The sequence below is a fragment of the Microcaecilia unicolor genome, chromosome 3 (genome assembly GCF_901765095.1).
Source record: "Microcaecilia unicolor chromosome 3, aMicUni1.1, whole genome shotgun sequence".
NCBI lineage: Eukaryota > Metazoa > Chordata > Amphibia > Gymnophiona > Siphonopidae > Microcaecilia > Microcaecilia unicolor.
In genome coordinates, this window is record NC_044033.1 from 175368368 (window position 1) to 175388439 (window position 20072).

A 20072-nucleotide genomic window follows, 5' to 3' on the forward strand; every position below is an offset into this window, starting at 1 on the left:
GCAGTAGATGATACGACTGCCCCTTTAGTGTGCTATTCTTTGCCTGACCTTGGAGTTACCAGAAGAGATGTGCTTAGCTCACACATACATCTTCTTCCCTCCCCCAGTCCAGGAGTTGAGGACTAGTTCAGTAATTCCTTTCTGGCCCTTTGCTAGTTTAAGGATTGGGAGCTTTGACTAGAATCAAACCTAACATATTACCCATCAGGGTGGGTCACAGTAGTTCAGTGTTTTATTAAAGTCACATCACTATTATTCCCAAGGAGTATGATCCAGATTGAAATACTACATTACACTTGGTACCCTGCGAATCTGTTTATCCAATGTGTTAGTTAATTGCACAGAAAAGAAATCTTGTGCCTCGTGATATTTTTGTCTTGGCCAAACCATTAAGAGTTTCTCCTCCTTTTATAAGCTTTGAGGCGGCCGTTGTTGCAGTTTCCCTATGGCCATAAGGACTCAGTAGTAATTCCTGTTACACATAAGCAATATCATATGTCTGAACACCCAAGGGTTCTTTATCAGGATGAGCTTGCAGGAGGATTTGGATCTCCAGAGATGATGGGTCTATACTGCTGTCATTTTTGTAGGAAGAGCTTACCAGTACCAGTGTGGAACACATTATTGTGAATCCCAATGCAGCCTATGACAAATTCAAGGACAAGCGAGTGGGCACAAAGGGCCTCGGTGAGTATCAGTTTGTAGATTGAAGAAAGGCAAGTTGACCATAGCTGGATTTTGCCAGACACAGCAACTTAGTCTCTGTACTATAGTACTTTTACATTATCCCTTCATATCCACAAATTTATTACATTGTCTCTTGTAATGTATTGAAACAGAGCTGCCAAGTTACCTAGTTCCAGGAGGGAGAGTATAGGCCAGTCCTTCATTTCTGACAATCAAATCATGTTGCATTATGGGATCAGTGGATAGAATCCGAGACTATATATAGCACAAATCATTGGGATAAAAGTTAAAAAGCAGGATTGGCCAAGAAATCTCCCTCCTGGAACCTGGGTAACTTGACAGTTCCATTGAAAAAATTTGGTTGTGCAGCAATAGAGAGAGACTCACTGGAGCCTTGTTTATTAACTTTTCATCCTTGTTTTAGCCCAAGGTGAGTTACAACTTCATAAAGGGACCCTTTTACAAAGGCGTGTTAGGCTTTATGTGTATGCAACGCTTATCAATATGAGAATACTGCCAGGCTACCGCATGACAATGGTGGTAATTTCAGATTTGCCGTACGCTTGTGGCACTGGGAAATATTTATTTCCTCCTGTGCACGCCGTTTCCTGTGGTAATCAGCAGTTGGCACATGCCAATTGGTCACTACACGTGTAGCGCGTAAGCCCTTACTGCTAGATCAATGGGTGGCGTTAAGGGCTCAGGCCGGTTTTAGGCACGCGCTGGTTTCAGTTTTACCGCATGCCCTTTTCCCATCCCATTAAATAAAAAAAAAGCCCTTTTTTGGAGACACGGTAAAAACTGGCCCAGCACATGCCAAAAACACGCGCCCACACGACTGCAGACCACTTTTTAGCACGGCTTAGTAAAAGGACCCCAAAATGAAGATAACACAAATAGCATAATACAAATCTAACATGTAAAATAATATATGCAATGCTAAAGTTAAAAGTAATTGCAAAATAACTAAAAGTCAATCAAATCTTTGTTATCCAAACTTAATCTGGTCAGTAATAAAAACCAGGTCTCAAGCCTCCATCTGAATACTAACAGATCTTCACTAAGTGCAGTTTCCAGAAACAACGCTCAGCTGAGGAAAAGGCCCTCTTTGGTGATAATTCTTATATCATGGGTCCTCAAATTAGCAACTAGGTCAATGGGAAAGATAGCATCCCATGTGGTGTCATGACACTGCTGACCAGTATGCCAAAGAAATCATATCCCTGTTGGTCAGTCTTTCTCTCTCCCTCTACTGCCCTTCTTCCTCTGTTAATCCGCCACACCTTCTGGTCCCATTGAACCAACTTTTTTCCCACCTTCGCTTCGGCAGCTGTTCCTCAGTTGCAATTTTCCACAGATGGTGGTTTTATCCTTGGCCTGTGCAGAAGCCATTGCTCCTGTGTTGCTGTATGTCGTCATGATTCCCTGAGCTGGCCCTGGAAGGGAGAAGGGAGAGTCTCACTAGGAGAAAGCTACGACAGCACAAAAGATAAAATAGAGTGTTGTCCTGCTGTTGCAGTTGAACCTTGGGCTTTCTTCTCCCATTGGGCCTTCCCTTCCCAATAAAAAAGAAAAAGAGATGGAGGCAGACTAGTGGAATGTGGGTACTGCTAATGGCTCACAGGCCTTCCATTAATGGTCATTGTGCTAGATTTTGCTGTCATGTGATGACTAGGACTCTGTGAATATTACATCCACAGCTGGGCTGGGAGAGGAGCTCAGGTCCTCTGCACAGTAGTACACAGCATTACCACTGAATTTTCAGGCTGGTTCCTGTAGTGAACCACAAGAATTAGCAGATCCAGGATCCAAGGATGAATAAAAATAGACTTTATTGAATTGAAGCATCAAATACCCATCTGTGGAGGAGTGAATGTCCTCCACAGATAGCGTAACGTTACAAACAGAATAGTTGCTGCATTTGAAAGGTTCAAAAGGCAAAAGCCAGAAAAATGTAGGTGCAGAGGTCTTAGCAAAGCAGAAGATATGAAGAAATCGCAGAGATTCCTTCTCATATGCAGTAATAAGTTCCTTTCTCGAGAATCATTAAAACAGTGTTCTTTAACTCTTGATTTCGTTTGATAAATGTGAAAACCCCAAGACAAAAACAAATCTTGTAACAGATCTCTCTTTACTAACCTAGCTCTGTTCACACACTTTTCAGAATGGCCCTTATCAACAGATCTCTTCCTCATAATATTTGACTGATGTTCAAATTCTTCATATTCTGTAAAAACTGGCTAATGGGACAAATTATCTTTAAGGGATCAGCTATGACAATTATCTTAATGAAGCAATTTATGGATATCAGTAGGTTTTCTAAACAAACTTGAATCAAATTGACTACCAGCTAGTGTTGCCAAGTGGCCGGTTCTCAGCTGGCCTTCCTGTTATTTCAACAGCCAGGTTGGCTGCCGGCACATCCTCAAAACCGACAAATAGAAAATACATTTTTTTTGTTCATGGCCCTAGAACTGCTAGCATCTCTCCATTCATTCCCCGGGTCCAATGGGTGTCACTCCCGCTGCCTCCCCCTCACTTCCCCAGGTCCATCCAGCATGTTTGCCTCTTCCTCTCTTCCCCCCCACCGGGCTGAAACAATGCCTTATGTTCAGCAGCTGCAGCGATTCAAGCAGGCAGCATCGGACTGGCTCTGGGGCTTTCCTTTCCCTCAGCTGCGTCCTATCTCTTATAATGCAACTTCTGTTGCCATGCAGGCAGGACACAGCTGAGGGAAGAGAAGGGGAAGGGAAATGGGACTTGATATACCACCTTTCTGAGGTTTTTGCAACTACATTCAAAACGGTTTACATATATTTGGGTACTTATTTTGTACCAGGAGCAATGGAGGGTTAAGTGACTTGCCCAGAGTCACAAGGAGCTGCAGTGGGAATCGAACTCAGTTCCCCAGGATGAAAATCCACTGCACTAACCACTAGGCTACTCCTCCAGAAGGCTCTGGAGTCTTCATATGCCATCTGCTTGAATCGCTGTAACTGCTGAATGTGAGGCATTGTTTCAGCACCGGGAAGGAGGAGAGACAGAGACACTGGATGGACCTGGGGAAGTGAGAGAGAAGGAGGAAGAGGCAGTAGAAGAAATGTTGGATGGAGAGAGAAGCCTTAAGAAACTTGTGTGTGAGGGAAAAGGAAAGATGTTAGATCTACTGGGGTGTGGGGAAGAGGTAGAGATGCTGGATGGACCCAGGGAAATGATGGAGGCAGCAGGAGAGATGGATGGACCTAGAAGAGAGGGGCTTAAGAAACTTCGTGTGTAGGGGGAAGGAGGGGTGGAGAGAGAGAAAAATGTTGGAAAGTGTGAAACAGTAGGTGGAGCAAGGGGGAGCATGGGTGGGACAATGGGAAGGGCATGAAGCAGGGCAGGTGTCTAGTTTTTCTCTGTTAAAAAGTTGGCAAACCCTACTACCAACATTTTGATAAACTGAAATCTTCTGGTCTCTTATATCCAGCAAGTTATGGAACTCATGAAGTTGGTCTACATTTCCCCTCCAGATAAAAAATATTGTCTGTGCCTATATATTATTTGTTACATTTGTATCTCACATTTTCCCACATATTTGCAGGCTGAATGTGGCTTACATAATACCGTGAAGGCATTCACCAAATCCGGTACGGGATAGGTACAAAATGTATTGGGATAGGGAAGATAAGATTCAATCAAGTTGGGTTGAGGTAAAAGTGTTCATTAATGTCCAATACGATCTTTAATAGTGAAGTGTTGCAGGGTTGAGTCATTTAAGTTGGGTCATTCAGATATGCCCTTCCGAATAGGTGAGTCTTTAATGACTTTCTGAATTTTAGGTAATCATAAGTTGTTTTCAAAACTTGTGGCAATGTGTTTTGTTCTAAAAAAAAATCTCAAAATGAATCATGTATACGTTTGCAGTGTCTGGGAAGAACCACAAGCTGAAAGAGGCTTTAAACATGCTGTGAAAAGATAGTTGTTAGTTTTAAGTGTAGAAGCGGGCTGACAGGAATCATTGCATTAAGGGCCTTGCCTGTGGGAAACACTAGCAGTCGCATTGTATGACACAGATGACATAGGCCTTTGAAAACCTATGAAAATCTCCAATCTATTTAGAAGTGCTTATTTTTATTAGCCTTTTGTTACGTTCTATCTATTTCTTCTGAGTTTGTACTTTATATTTTTGTTTTATTATAAACTAGTAAAAAAGGCCCGTTTCTGCCTCTGATGAAATGGGCGCTAGCAGGCACGGGAGTCCCTTCCCCTCCCCTTACGCTAGTCTCCCTGGTGGGCTAGAGGTACCTGTTCGGTCGGGGCAGGAAAGAAAGAGCCCCTCTTTCCTGCCTGTAGCGGTGCTGCTAGCTGCCTTGCTGCATCGTGTGGGATTCCAGCTCTCGGCGTTTCAAAATGGCCGCCGAGAGTTGAAGTCTCGCGAGGCAGCTTCAACTCTCGGCGGCCATTTTGAATCGCCGAGAGCCGGACTCAGACACGATGCAGCCGGGCAGCTAGCAGCAGCGCTCCGGGCAGGAAAGCGGGGGTTCCTTCGTTCCTGCCCGAGCGAACAGGTACCGCTAGATCACCAGGGATAGTGGCATGAGGGGAGGTGAGAAGGGGAGGGAAGGTGATGAGGGGAAGAGTGTGCTACCGGGGGCGGGGCGGTACCTTGAAAGGGGCGGGGCGACGGGCCGGGGTGATGGGCACATCGGCGGCGGCTGGGATTTCTTGGAAGGGGAGGAGTAGGGAAACATGCGGAGCGTGTTTCCCTACTGCTCCCCGTGCGTTCATTTGCCTTGTTTTCTTGTTCCGCCCTCGACGTCATCACGTGTGACGCGAGGGCGGGGCATGAAGACATGGTGAGTGTTGTGGCTTCACCACCATGAACTTACGAACCGGTGTGTGAGTGCCTGCAGTGACATCAGTGTCCTCAGAACGTTGAGGGTGCGTTTTATTATAGTAGATGTTTGTACCCTGCCTTGACCCATGGCGATTTGATGGGTTATAAGCTTTGTAAGTAAATAAAGGTCCCCATCACTGTTCCCCTGATTTATTTTATAGAATCTTCCATCAAAATTTAAAAAAAATTCTCTGTGCAGTACTCAATAGTTCTACAAAGATTGAAGTCAGTACAATAGCTTTATTCTCAGGATGTTTGTATATAGAGATTCCATATCCACAGTAACAAAAACAAAATCCATTTGAGACGTTGATTTTAGTATGGAAGAAGTATATAGACAGGAAGGGAAATTCAGACTTCACGAGTTCCATAGCTGGCTAAATACAAGAAACCAGAAGATTTCAGTTGAACTATACAGTGAGGTTTCTTTTCTCGACATTCAGGTCAAAAATGTTGGTGGTCAATTCAGTACAAGTTTGTTTAGAAAATCTGGTGATACCAATAAATTGCTTCATTATGGTAGTTGTCATAGTTAGTTGATCCTTTAAATATAATTTGCCCACTAGCTGGTTTTATGGCTGCAAAGACTTTTTTTTTTTCCTGAATATGAAGAAATTGAACATCAATCATATTATGAGGAGAAGATGTGTTGATAGCAGCTATTCTGAAAAGTGTGTGAAGAAGCATAAAACAGAGCTGGGTGACCAGGACGTGCTATTGACACGGTTCCCCACAGGAGGCTCTTGAATAAACTTGACAGGCTGAAGATAGGATCCAAAGTGGTGAACTGGATTAGGAACTGGTTGACGGACAGAAACCAGAGGGTGGTGATTAATGGAATGCACTCGAATGAGGGAAAGGTGAGTAGTGGAGTGCCTCAGGGATTGGTGCTATTGCCGATTCTGTTCAATATATTTGTGACTGACATTGCCAAAGTGTTAGAAGCTAAAGTTTGCCTTTTTGCAGATGATATCAAGATTTCTAACAGAGTGGACACCCCCCAGAGGGAGTGGAAAACATGAAACAGGATCTGCAGAAGCTAGAAGAATGATCTAAGGTTTGGCAATTAAAATTCAATGCAAAGTGATGCACTTAGGGAGTGGAAATCCATGGGAGACATATGTGTTAGGCGGTGAGAGTCTGATATGTACAGACAGCGAGAGGGATCTTGGTGTGATAGTATCTAAGGATCTGAAGGCGGCAAAACAGTGTGACAGGGCGGTGGCCATAGCCAGAAGGTTGCTAGGCAGTATAGAGAGAGGTGTGACCAGCAGAAGAAAGGAGGTGTTGATGCCCCTGTACAAGTTGTTGGTGAGTCCCCACCTGGAGTATTGTGTTCAGTTTTGGAGGCTGTATCTTGCTAAGGATGTAAAAAGAATTGAAGTGGTGCAAAGAAAAGCTACAAAAATGGTATGGAATTTGCGTTACAAGATGTATGAGGAGAGACTTGCTGACCTGAACATGTATACCCTGGAGGAAAGGAGAAAGGGTGATATGATACAGACGTTCAAATATTTGAAAGGTAGTACTCCGCAAACTAACCTTTTCTGGAGATGGGAAGGCGGTAGAACTAGAGGAGATGAAATGAGGTTGAAGAGGGGCGGACTCAAGAAAAATGTCAAGAAATATTTTTTTCTCGGAGAGAGTGGTGGATACTTGGAATGCCCTCCCAAGGGAGGTGGTGAAGATGAAAACGGTAACGGAATTCAAAAATGCGTGGGATAAACATAAAGGAATCCTTTTCAGAAGGAATGGATCCTCAGAAGCTTAGCGGAGATTGGGTGGCAGCACTGGTGGTGGGAGGCGGGGCTAGTGCTTGGCAGACTTCTACGGTCTGCGCCCTGAAAATGGCAGATACAAATCAAGGTCAGGTATACACATAAAGTAGCACATATGAGTTTATCTTGTTGGGCAGACTGTATGGACCGTACAGGTCTTTCTCTGCCGTCACCTACTATGTTACTGTGTTAGAGCTAGGTTAGCAAAAAGAGATAATTAGTTAAATTTCAGAAAATATTGGTTTATTATTAAAGGAATAAATTCTCAAGTAAAGAAATTGATTGTATATAAGAGAAAAAGGAATGTGTGTGATGTCTTGGTCTCTTCTACCTTACCCAACTCTGCACCTAAATCTTTCTTGCCTTTGCCTTTTAGACCTTTCAAGTGTGGCATTTATGTATGTACTGTCATGTTGTCTTTGAAGACACTCACCCACAGGAGGGTATTTTTATTCATCTTTGGTTCCTGGGTCCACTAATTCTTGTGGTTCTTTTAGGGGTATTTTAAAATTGAATGTTAAACATTTGTACAAGACAAATTAAAGCAATCAACTCATGATATATACAGCAATAGAAAAAAGAAAAGCGAAAAAAGGAAATAATACTGAAATCTCAAGTTTATATATTTGGATTTGCTCAAACCTTTTTCAGTAGTAGTTGTCAAGCCATCATCACAGGAGAAGTTAAAAAAAACCCCAGAAAATATTTTTATTGCTGCAAAAACATAACTATTCTTGTGGTTCTTTTAATACTGGGCATCATTATTGTTGAGAAACTTACTTTTGAGCTTCAAGTCAAGTCAACACATTAGTTATGAAAGCTTTCAATACTATGAAGAAACTGAGAAGAATAAGAAACTTCTTTAATCAGTCTGTCAGTAGGTTGTCTTTTCCCATCTAGACTACTGCAATGTTTTATATGTAGGTATGAATGAGGGTCTTTTTAGAAAATTATAGACATTGCAGAATACCGCGACACGTCTAATTTACTTCTAAGTATGTTTCTGCTGTTGCTAAAAAAGCTACATTGGCTCCCGGTTAAGGCTTGAGTTTTATTCAAACTTTGCTCCATGACCTTTTTAATACTCCATGATTATGCTCCTTTATATTTGGGGAATTTGATTCAATTATCAATTAGGAACATGGCTCTCAGTAGTAGATTGCCTTTATTGTTACAATTACTAGTCCTAAGGGTGAGATTTACAAATCTTTAATAGTACGTTCTCCTACCAGTCATCACACTGATGGAATTCATTACCTCTGAAAATACGTCAGTTATGTTATTATTCAAGCATTCAAAAGAGCTCTTAAAACTTACTTTTATGATCTCTCTCAGATTGTCACAATTGTATTTTTAATTATGCCGAAATTGTAATTGAATTCTAATCGATGCACTTTCAGGGATATTCCCTGCCTCTCTAAACTGTGAACCGCAGAGAACTCTTTGGAGAAATGTGGATCTTTGCTTTTCTTGTTTGTTTACTGTATGGAGAGAACATAGCTGTTGAGCATGACAATATCTTTTACATATTGCTTTCCAATGAAATACAGCATTTGATATTGATGATATATTTGGTGTCTTGTGAATTTGCAGGGAGGTAGGTTTTTCCCTCTAATAGGAAAGTCACAGAATTTAGCAATAGCTGTTGTTTAGACTGTCCCCCCCCCCCCCCCCCCCCCCCACACACACACACACATTCCACCACAGTTTAGTAGATGTTTTTAAAATCCCAAATTGATTGCTTAATTTGAAACAGCTTTCTTAATTTTTTTTCACAGACTTTTCTGATCGGATCAGTAAAACTAGGAGGACTGGCTATGAATCTGGGGAGTTTGAAATTGTGAGTGTTCATTATTATGAAAGTCCATTGAACAGAAGAGCTGGGTTCTTTGAAGCAGTTAAGGTGGTGAAGATTGATGAGTAGAGAAGACAGGAGGAAGTTAAATTTATCCTTGACTTTAGGGGGGGGGTAGAAATGGCTACAAGACAATTGGCATCATTGGAGAGAACGAGAGAAATGGTTGATCCTCAGGGCTACATCTTAGCTGTCACAGAATGAAGTGAGATTGCAGGAAAAGTAGCAGCCATAATACACTAAAACAGTTTAAATCATTGAGCTCCTGCAGAGACTCAGATTCCTTCTTAAACAAGATGACTTTTAAATATAGAGTGAACAGAGCCCTGCTGTCTCCTGACTTGCCATGTATTGCTATGTACTAATCCCATATTGAATTTTTTTTTGTGCTTTCTGTATGTTCTGTAAAGTTGGGGGAAGGACTTGGCATGAAGGAGACACCTCAGCAGAAATACCAGCGCCTACTGCACGAGGTTCAGGAACTCAGTGAGGAAGTGGAGAAAATACAGGTGAGGCTTCGGCATCTTCTTCAGTTCACCCCTCTGGAGCTTGCACATCTCTGCCAGAAAGGCAGTTTTGCTTCCAGCTTTGCCTACTGCTTCTGCACGCACACATGAAGCTTTGGAAATGTGATCAGTAATTATTAATAATCTTCTTGTCATCAGCACATACATTTGTATAGCATAGTTCTAAACGTGGATTGTAAGCAGCAAACACATATGCATGTCTGAACCAAAACTGAAAGTGTGGGCATGGATCGGTGCCTGTTCTTCAGCACTTAAACATGAGCCTCACAAAAATTTCAAGTACAAACCATTTTTTCAAGGCTCATACTTAGGCACAGAAGAGGCGCCGATGTGTGATGACACTTTCAGTTTTGTTTCAGATGTGTGCATGTGTCCATCATACTCTTCCCCCATTTTCCACAGGATTTCTGTGTATAAAATTTGCTTATAATTTTTTTTAACATTAAATTTTTATTGAAAACATAGGAAATACATATACAATATGCCCATTACAACTAAGCACAATTGGTCTGTCAAACATACAAATAAGATATTGAAATGTTGAACCACAACAGCTCTTAGTTACCCAACCACCCACCCCTGAACAATTATCTCCCCCCCCCCCAGTCCCCCCTACCCCTCCAATATTTTCTTAGGAATGTTGGGTCAGAGCAACAAAACATGTCCAGAGTTCAAAATGTGCTTATAATTAACTTACTGCATTCCACGGTATTAGGCCGATGGCCACTAAGTTATTTTAAATTTGATATTGCTCCTTATCCAAATCAGGCATCCGCAGAACTGTTTAATTTGCTCTCCATGTAAAACCCAACACATTCAAGTTAAGCTTCCAGTTCCTGTCTGCTGACTTTACCACTTTTAAGATCAGTTTAGTGTTATGTATGTTTTATACCGTTTCTGGACATATACTTTGAAGATAGTGTTTTTACCTGGGCAGATTTGATGGTTTAGGAACTTGTCCTCATATCTGGTGGCTGACCCGGAGAAGAATGCAACCTGCTTTTTGTATTCCATTTTTATTCTGCAGTAGTAGGGTACTTAAATGATCATCAGTTAGTAAAAAGAAGCATTAGCAGCCACAGAGGTTCTGCACATAAGCATTACCCAAAGGTGCCAAGTAAACACAATGACTTTTTCACACATAAGACACCTTAAGAGGCATCCCGCATACATTTAGAAGGTGCTATGTCCTGTAGATTTGTTACTGTGGCTTCTAAACATGCAAAGGACTCCACTCCATCTTCAGGATTTGCTGCTAATGTCTTATCTGTATTTTCCAGGACTTGCAGGGAGAGGGAGGGGTAGGGAGACAATATTGAAGATTGTTGGAAATCTAATGCATTTATCCATTGCCAGAGCACCGTCAAGGAGTCTGTGGCAGAAGAGAAACTGACTCCCGTTGATCTGGCCAGGCAAGTGGCTGGCCTGAAGCAGCAGCTGGTGTCCTCCCACTTAGAAAAGCTGCTAGGGCCAGATGCAACTATCAATCTGACAGATCCTGATGGAGCTCTTGCCAAGTACGTTCTGTAAACACTAAAAGCCAGTGGGCACTCAGGAACGCCCCAAGGTTCTGCAAAGTAAACAAAGTTTTTAGATGGTGCGCTTTTTGTATTGGAATGTACCTATCCATTCTAACAGCCCCTCACCCCCACCCACTGCACACTTCTCCAAGTCAGAGAAATACACACACATGGCTCGTGTACACCCATACATATGCACGCACAGAGAGGTTAGAAAGAATTCCATGGATCATGCTCCGCATGCTTTCCCTACTTGCTTGTTCATTGATCTTAGCTTTGTGACCACTTGTCCTTTTTGAGAGGGTGACCTGTGGTAAAAACAAACTGAACAAGGTCCAGTTGTAGTATTAAGATACTTTGTAGAAGTATGCACATTAGTTATATTAGACTCTGCTGTATTTAGGAAGCATACATAAGAGATCTGTATTTTGCCACCTCTCCATTACATGTCATCAATATCTAGATGAAATGAAAAACATTTTACTGATTTTGCTTTCTGGTGAAATAAATCCGGAGTGCAGATTTTTCATTTATATAACTACTGTTGTGGACTTCTAGAATTATTATTTTTTTATGTATTGCTTATTTCTGACAGGTACTTATGACCTAGATTGGCCATTGTTGTAAACAAGATACTGGGCTAGATGGACCATTGGTCTGACCCAGTATGGCTATTCTTATGTTCTTATTAATGTGGGCTCAGTGGTGTCAGTCAGATTAAGCCAAGACAAGCAACTGCAGTAAGATGGAGTCCTCCATAGTAATGCACAATACTATTGTCTGACAGAGTGGCAACAGATGAGGAGGGAGATATGTGGCTGATGGGCAGTGTTAGAGCTCACAGCTTCTGACCTTACAGCATACCTGAAGTGTGCAGCAGTGCATTTGAGTCCTTAATATTTGCCCAAGTTCTTGACTGCGGTTAATAGGTTCTCTTTGCCTAGTAATGTACTTTGACTTTTTTCAATTTTTTGTTTTTGATATCAAGGCGTTTGCTCACTCAACTGGATGCTGCCAAGGCCACCAAGGTCAGAGATGAGAAGAGCCCTGCTAAGGGGTCCACAGTTGGTAACCTGGTGACCTATGAGCTACATTGCAGACCCGAGCAGAACAAATTCTCGCAAGCTGCGAAGGTGAGATGGGAGGCAGGCTGAGGGTATTAGTTTTCCTAAGCGTCTAACTTGGGATCAGGGTTCAAGAGAGGATATTTGCTGTTGGACAGCCAAAGACTCCTCCTCCTGTATGTGTAATAGTTATTTCAGTTTGTGCAAAATTCAGCCCGGGCAGCAGCTCTGCTCACTCCCTCTTCCCCTCCTCCACTGAGCTCTTGTACCAAGGAGAATAGGAAATGAACCACTACACATCAGGTTACTTCCTCTTCCTGTGCCAGCTTAGACCTGACTGTTTATGTGAATCGTGGTCCTGCAGTTCACAAACAGTTGGGTCTAAGCTGGCACAGGAAGAGGAAGTGACCCGATGTACAATGGTTCACTTCCTCTTCTTGCCACAGGAGCTCAGCGGAGGAAAGGAAGAAAAAGTGAGCAGAGCTGCTGCTGCCTCCCTTGGCTAAAAATGAGAAGGAACTACATTAAAGATGAATGTTTCATGGGAGTTGGTTGGGGCAGAGAAAGCTGAGATTGTGCCATTGGAGTGGGAGCAGCAACCTGAAGGTGCGCCACTGCTGTGGGTGATCAAGCCTGAGAGTGGGGGAGTGATATAATGATAGCTGAGGAGAAGAGGAAAAAGAATGAATGGTTGGGGTATTGTATGCTGGAGAAGACTTTTGGGGCAGACAGAGTTGGGTTTTGCTGGGAATAGAGGGAGAGAGAATTGGGGAGGCTGGAACCTGAGAAAGGTAAAATCAGGAAGGAATTTCAGGCCTTATGATGGGTAAATTCTATGCAAAACAATACAAATAAAGTTTGCAGAATTTTAAAATATTTTTGCACAGAATTCCCCCTGGAGTAAACCCTTGTACTCCATCTTTTGAGATTACTATGCAGGACTAGTATAGTATTGATACCATTCACACCCTGTAGTAATCTGCTTGCATGAAGCAGATACACTTTTTGGTCCACTCAGTATGCACAGTTTATAAGGATGCATCTCAGCATGACTGCTGGAAAATATTGCTCCTTATCCAAGTAGGAGTTTTGTCATCTTCCTCTTTGCTTCTCTACTATTTTAGCTACATGGGCAGACAAGTCCCCATACATAACCCAACAACCAGGCTCTTCTTTCCCCAATCCCTGAGTTTTACCACCTATGTCTCTATGACCTTAATGGATGATACCTGACTTCCTGCAGTCTGTGGCTATCAACCAGTTAGTTTCAGGGAGCTTATAACAAGCTGTTTTTTTACCCAGTTGCCCCCATGGCCCATAGTGTTGCTCCTTTTATCACTGTAGTCCTTAATGTAGAGGTTTTCAACCCAGTCCTTGAGCCCACCCAACCTGGGGTGTTCCCTGAGGACTGGGTTGAAAATCCCTGCATTAATGGATAGTTTAGCACTTGCCCGTTTGCAGAAAACTAAATTGAGACACCAGTTCATTGGGAGTTGGGTAAAGTTTGTCAGAGCCAGGAAGTCATCCCCTGCCTTCACAGAGAAAGCAGGCTTTCTAGCACCGAGAGCTTAATCCCAACAGTCAGAAATGTCACCTTCCATATCATCAAGCTGATCAATCCATAGACTGGTGGGTTGTGTCCATCTACCAGCAGGTGGAGATAGAGAGCAAACTTTTGCCTCCCTATATGTGGTCATGTGCTGCCGGAAACTCCTCAGTATGTTCTCTATCTCAGCAGGTGGTGGTCACACACAGCAGCAGCAGCTCTGGCTAGGCCTCCAAGCCTAATTTTTAGGTTTTGTTGAGTGCCTGGGGTTGAGGGCTCTTTTGAGCAAGTGCAAACCTGGTGGTGCCAGGTCCCTCCTTTTCTCCCCCCTCCCGCTGGCTCCGTTGAAAAAAAAAAAAAAAAAAAAAATTTTAAACGTCTTTAAAGGCGTTTATTTCGACGTTTATTTAAGCGTCTATTGCAGCTACTCACTGGGACACCAGGTCGTTACAACTCGGAGCGGACAGCAGGTAATTTTTACCTTTTTATAGCGGGCGGGGGTTCCCCGATTCTTCTCCTCGTGGCACATGGCGTCGGAGGGCGAGGGCGCAAAGGGTCGCTCCCCGGGTCGCTTGAGCGCTTCTAGAGGGGATGCGGGGGTCTTAAAGCCTGATTCGCCCTTGTTGGGTGGCAGTTTCGTGACCGATGAATGTCCCGGTCCTTCCTCCGGCGTGGCGGTTTTTCCCGCCATAAACGCCCATCCCCCGCTCCTCGCCTCCACCATTTTGGCCGGCCACGCGGCTCGGACGGCTTCTTCTTGGGCCGCCCTTGAGGTTGGAGACATTAATGCCATGAACGCCCTTAATTTGGGCGACGGCACAGAAGCGGCTAAAGTTAAGAGCCGTTCTTCCCGCGCGGCTCCTTCGCGGAGTTTCGCGCCGGACGCCATTTTGGATGCGCAGCAGGCCTCTCCCCCGCTGTTGCGAGCGCCGGTTGAGAGTGCGCCTAGGGCTGTTGCCCAGGCTGCGGAAGTGCACAGTCTGGGGGGTTTCTCCCCCGAGTTTGTTTTGCTGCTGCATCAGGCCTTCCTCATGCACAACGCTGCCCCCGCTCCCTCGTCTGGTAAAGAGGTTGAGGTTCCCAGAGGTAAACGCCCTCGGGTTGATTCCCAGGCCTTGGAGGAATTTGTCTCCTCCGATGTAGATGAGGGCAGCGTGTCTGAGGTCTCCCAACGGTCCTTTGCGGATTCCTTGGAGGAGACGGATCCCCGCTCGGATGGAGCGGATGACCCCTCTGCAGCGCGGCTTTTTCGCCCAGAGGATTTGCCCAACCTGTTGTTACAGGCCATGGACACTTTGAAGATTTCCTCTCCGGAGGACGTCTCTCCCTCAGCCCCTGTTGGCTCTGCCATTATGCTGGGGACGAAGCGCCCGCCTAGAGCCTTCCACGTGCATGATGCCATGCACACCTTAATTTCGGCTCAATGGGATGTCCCAGAAGCGAGCCTTAAAGTGGCTAGGGCTATGTCCCGCCTCTATCCTTTGGCTGTGAGTGAACGTGAGGCCTATCTGTGGCCTACCGTGGATTCTTTAATCACTGCGGTGACTAAGAAAACGGCATTGCCGGTGGAAGGTGGCACGGCCCTAAAGGACGCCCAAGACAGGAGATTGGAGGCGGCCTTAAGGTCGTCCTTTGAGGCGGCTGCTTTAAGTTTGCAGGCCTCAGTTTGCGGCTCCTATGTGGCCAGGGCGTGCCTGACTATGGTGCAGCGGGCTTTCCCCTCGGATCATTCCTTGAGGGATGATTGGCCAGCCCTGGAATCGGGCTTAGCCTATTTGGCAGACTTGCTGTATGATGTCTTGAGAGCCTCAGCTAAAGGCATGGCTCAGACAGTCTCTGCGCGGCGGTGGCTTTGGCTGAAACATTGGTCTGCTGACCACGCCTCTAAATCCCGCCTGGCTAGGTTGCCTTTTAAAGGCAAGCTGCTCTTTGGGGTCGAGCTGGACAAAATCGTGACCGATCTCGGCACGTCTAAGGGCAAGAAATTACCAGAGGTCAGGGCTCGGGCTAGTGCTCGTCCCGGTACCTCCAGAGGACGGTTTCAGGAAGCCCGTCGGTACCGCCCGGGCAGGTCGGGTTCTTCTGCCCCCTTTTCCTTTAAGAGGCATTTCTCCCCCAAGCAGCGTTCCTTTCGCAGAGACCGCCGTCCCGGAGGTGCTCCCTCCGGTCCTCCCCCAGGGTCTCGTACCCAATGACGGGGTCTTGGTCCACGCCCCAGTGCAGATTGGAGGACGGCTGTCCTCGTTTCTGGGCGAGTGGACCACAATAACTTCAGACGCTTGGGTGCTGGAAGTCATCAGAGACGGCTACAAGCTAGAGTTCTGCCGACCCTTAAGAGACGGGTTTGTACTCTCTCCCTGCAAGTCTCCGGTCAAAGCGGTGGCAGTGCAGCAGACTTTGGACAATCTGATCCGCCTGGGTGCGGTCGTTCCGGTGCCAGAAAGTCAGCTTGGCAAGGGGCGTTACTCCATTTACTTTGTGGTACCAAAGAAAGGAGGTTCTGTCCGGCCTATCCTCGACCTCAAAGGGGTCAATCGGGCCTTGAAAGTGCGGCACTTTCGCATGGAGACTCTCCGCTCTGTTATAGCGGCAGTGAAGGCAGGGGAGTACCTGGCTTCCTTGGACATCAAGGAAGCGTACCTGCATATTCCCATCTGGCCTCCTCATCAACGCTTTCTGCGTTTTGCAGTCCTGGGCCGACACTTCCAGTTCAGAGCCCTCCCGTTCGGGTTGGCTACTGCTCCGCGGACCTTTTCCAAAGTAATGGTGGTCATAGCGGCCTTCCTGCGAAAGGAAGGAGTACAAGTCCATCCTTATCTGGACGACTGGTTGATCCGAGCCCCCTCTTATGCAGAGTGCGGCAAAGCTGTGGACCGGGTAGTTGCTCTTTTGAGCTCCCTGGGATGGATCATCAACTGGGAGAAGAGCCAGCTGCGCCCGACTCAGTCCCTGGAGTATCTGGGAGTTCGATTCGACACCCAAGTGGGCAGAGTGTTCCTGCCAGACAATCGGATTGTCAAGCTTCAGGCTCAGGTGGACCAGTTCCTGGTAGCCTCTCCTCTTCGGGCTTGGGACTATGTGCAGCTGTTGGGCTCTATGACGGCCACGATGGAAGTAGTGCCCTGGGCCAGGGCTCATATGAGACCACTACAACACTCTCTGCTGCAGCGCTGGACTCCGATGTCGGAGGATTATGCGGTGCGTCTTCCCTTGGATCCGGCAGTGCGCAAGGCGCTGAGCTGGTGGATGCAGGCAGACAAGTTGTCTGCAGGAATGCCTCTGGTGACCCCAGAGTGGATTGTCGTCACGACGGACGCCTCATTGTCGGGCTGGGGAGCCCACTGCTTGGGAAGGACAGCGCAGGGGCTCTGGTCTCCTGCAGAGGCGAAGTGGTCTATCAACCTCCTGGAACTCAGAGCCATTCGGTTGGCGCTTTTGGAGTTCATCCCGGTACTGGTGCTGAAGCCTGTACGGGTACTGTCGGACAATGCCACGGCTGTGGCCTATGTCAACCGCCAGGGAGGTACCAAGAGCGCCCCTCTAGCCAAGGAGGCTATGAGTCTATGCCAGTGGGCGGAAGCGAACCTGGAACAGCTGTCAGCGGCCCACATTGCCGGAGTCATGAATGTCAAGGCGGACTTTCTCAGTCGCCATACCTTGGAGCCCGGAGAGTGGCAGCTATCTGCTCAGGCGTTCTTGGACATCACGAAGCGCTGGGGCCAGCCGAGCCTAGATCTGATGGCGTCATCGGCCAATTGCCAGGTGCCGCGCTTCTTCAGCAGAGGACGGGACCCTCGATCCCTGGGAGTAGATGCTCTTCTCCAACAATGGCCGACACAAGAGCTTCTCTATGTGTTCCCACCCTGGCCCATGTTGGGCAGGGTCCTAGACCGGGTGGCAAGACATCCCGGCAGGATAATCCTGGTGGGTCCGGATTGGCCCAGACGTCCCTGGTATGCGGACTTGATCAGGCTCTCAATCGACGATCCTCTGCGGCTGCCAGTGGAGCAGGGCCTGTTACATCAGGGTCCCGTGGTGATGGAGGATCCCTCCCCCTTTGGTCTTACGGCCTGGCTATTGAGCGGCAGCGTCTGAGGAAGAAGGGCTTCTCAGACAAGGTCATCGCCACTATGCTGAGAGCGAGGAAACGCTCTACTTCTACTGCTTACGCCAGGGTTTGGCGTATCTTTGCAGCGTGGTGTGAAGCAGGCTCACTTTCTCCCTTCACTGCTCCAATTTCTTCAGTGTTGGCGTTCCTGCAAGAAGGTCTGGACAAAGGCCTGTCGCTCAGTTCCCTTAAGGTCCAGGTAGCGGCTCTGGCTTGCTTCAGGGGCCGCCTGAAGGGTGCTTCCCTGGCTTCCCAGCCAGATGTGGTGCGCTTTCTCAAGGGAGTTAATCACCTGCGCCCTCCTCTGCACTCAGTGGTGCCTGCGTGGAATCTCAACCTGGTGCTAAGAGCATTGCAGAAGCCGCCGTTCGAACCCTTGTCGAGGGCATCTCTGAAAGACCTGACGTTGAAAGCAGTCTTTTTGGTGGCTATCACTTCAGCCAAAAGAGTTTCCGAGCTCCAGGCGCTCTCATGTCGAGAGCCTTTTCTGCAGTTCACTGAGGCAGGAGTGACTATTCGCACAGTGCCTTCCTTTCTGCCCAAGATTGTTTCTCGCTTCCATGTGAATCAGCAGCTCTGTCTCCCTTCCTTTCGTAGGGAGGACTACCCAGAGGAGTACTCTGCTCTTAAATATCTGGATGTGAGACGAGTCATCTTCAGATACTTGGAAGTGACCAATGATTTCCGGAAATCGGATCATCTGTTTGTCCTGTTTGCAGGTCCTCGTAGGGGTCTGCAGGCTGCTAAGCCTACAGTGGCAAGATGGGTCAAGGAAGCCATTGCAGCGGCTTATGTGGCCGCAGGGAAGGTGCCGCCTATCCAGCTGAAGGCTCACTCCACAAGAGCTCAGGCGGCCTCGATGGCAGAGGCCGGTTCCGTCTCCTTGGAGGAGATATGCAAGGCGGCAACTTGGGCTTCGGCCCATACATTCTCCAAGCATTACCGCTTGACTGTGGCTGCTCGGGCGGAGGCCCGGTTTGGAGCTTCAGTGTTGCGGTCAGGGATTTCTAGGTCCCGCCCTGGGTGAGTACTGCTTCGGTACATCCCACCAGTCTATGGATTGATCAGCTTGATGATATGGAAGGTAAAATTATGTATAATCATACCTGATAATTTTCTTTCCATTAATCATAGCTGATCAATCCATAGCCCCTCCCAGATATCTGTATTGTTTTATTCTGGTTGCATTTCAGGTTCAAGTTTACTCTTCAGTTACTTCAGAAAGACTTCGTGTTCAAGTTTTTTCACTTGGATTCTTCAAGAGTTAAGACGAGTTTGTGTTACAGTGAGCTGCTGCATTCCTCTCCCCTCCGTTTTACGGGGCTGGATTGAGACTTATAATTCTGCCGGCACTCCCTCCCGCTTCGTGCGGCTGTAGGGCAGTTTTGTACCCCTCCCGCTTCGGCGGTGTTCGGGTCAGTCAGCTCCTCCCGCGGTTGCGGTTGCAGGATAAGCCAGATCCCCCCGCATCGGCGGGTGTGGTGTCCCTCCCCCGCTCCGCGGGGATGAGCTGGACGGATTCCCCTCCCCCACTTGTGTGGGGATGAGCTGGGTTAATTCCCCTCCCCCGTTTCGGCGGTGGTGAGCTGGGCAGAGTGTCCCTTCGTGGGTGTAATTCTCTAAGTGCTGAGTCCTGCGGATGGAGCTTTGATATCGACATACTGAGGAGTTTCCGGCAGCACATGACCACATATAGGGAGGCAAAAGTTTGCTCTCTATCTCCACCTGCTGGTAGATGGACACAACCCACCAGTCTATGGATTGATCAGCTATGATTAATGGAAAGAAAATTATCAGGTATGATTATACATAATTTTACCATTTAGCATTGTGATGGGTGGAACTGAGCCCATATTTGTGCTGAGTGTTTGTGAAGGGATGTATAATCCCTCTCATTTCTCTCTGTCAATTTAGGTGATGGAACTGGAGAAACGAGTGAACGAACTAGAAACAGCTTTGTGCTATGACCAGGACAGTCAGGTGAGCGACACCCTCATTCCCACCCTAAGCCTAACTGATCATTTCCCTGTTTCTGTTACTATGTTTTGTGCGTGATCCATCTTTAAAGCTGAAAATCTGTTGGCTTGTCCTCTCTTACAACAGTACCT

At 46.4% G+C, this 20072-nt stretch overlaps 1 protein-coding gene across 5 annotated transcripts in view; it reads left to right on the top strand.

Annotated features, from left to right (window-relative positions):
• Positions 1 to 20072, top strand: part of DCTN2 (dynactin subunit 2) — a 70138-nt gene that overhangs the window by 35408 nt on the left and 14658 nt on the right. For all 5 annotated transcript variants that reach the window (XM_030196612.1, XM_030196613.1, XM_030196614.1 and 2 more), the window contains 6 exons: positions 591 to 687; positions 9123 to 9184; positions 9610 to 9708; positions 11083 to 11243; positions 12235 to 12379; positions 19879 to 19944. In XM_030196612.1, the coding sequence (XP_030052472.1) occupies positions 591 to 687; positions 9123 to 9184; positions 9610 to 9708; positions 11083 to 11243; positions 12235 to 12379; positions 19879 to 19944 (630 nt within the window). The remainder of the gene's footprint in view (positions 1 to 590; positions 688 to 9122; positions 9185 to 9609; positions 9709 to 11082; positions 11244 to 12234; positions 12380 to 19878; positions 19945 to 20072) is intronic.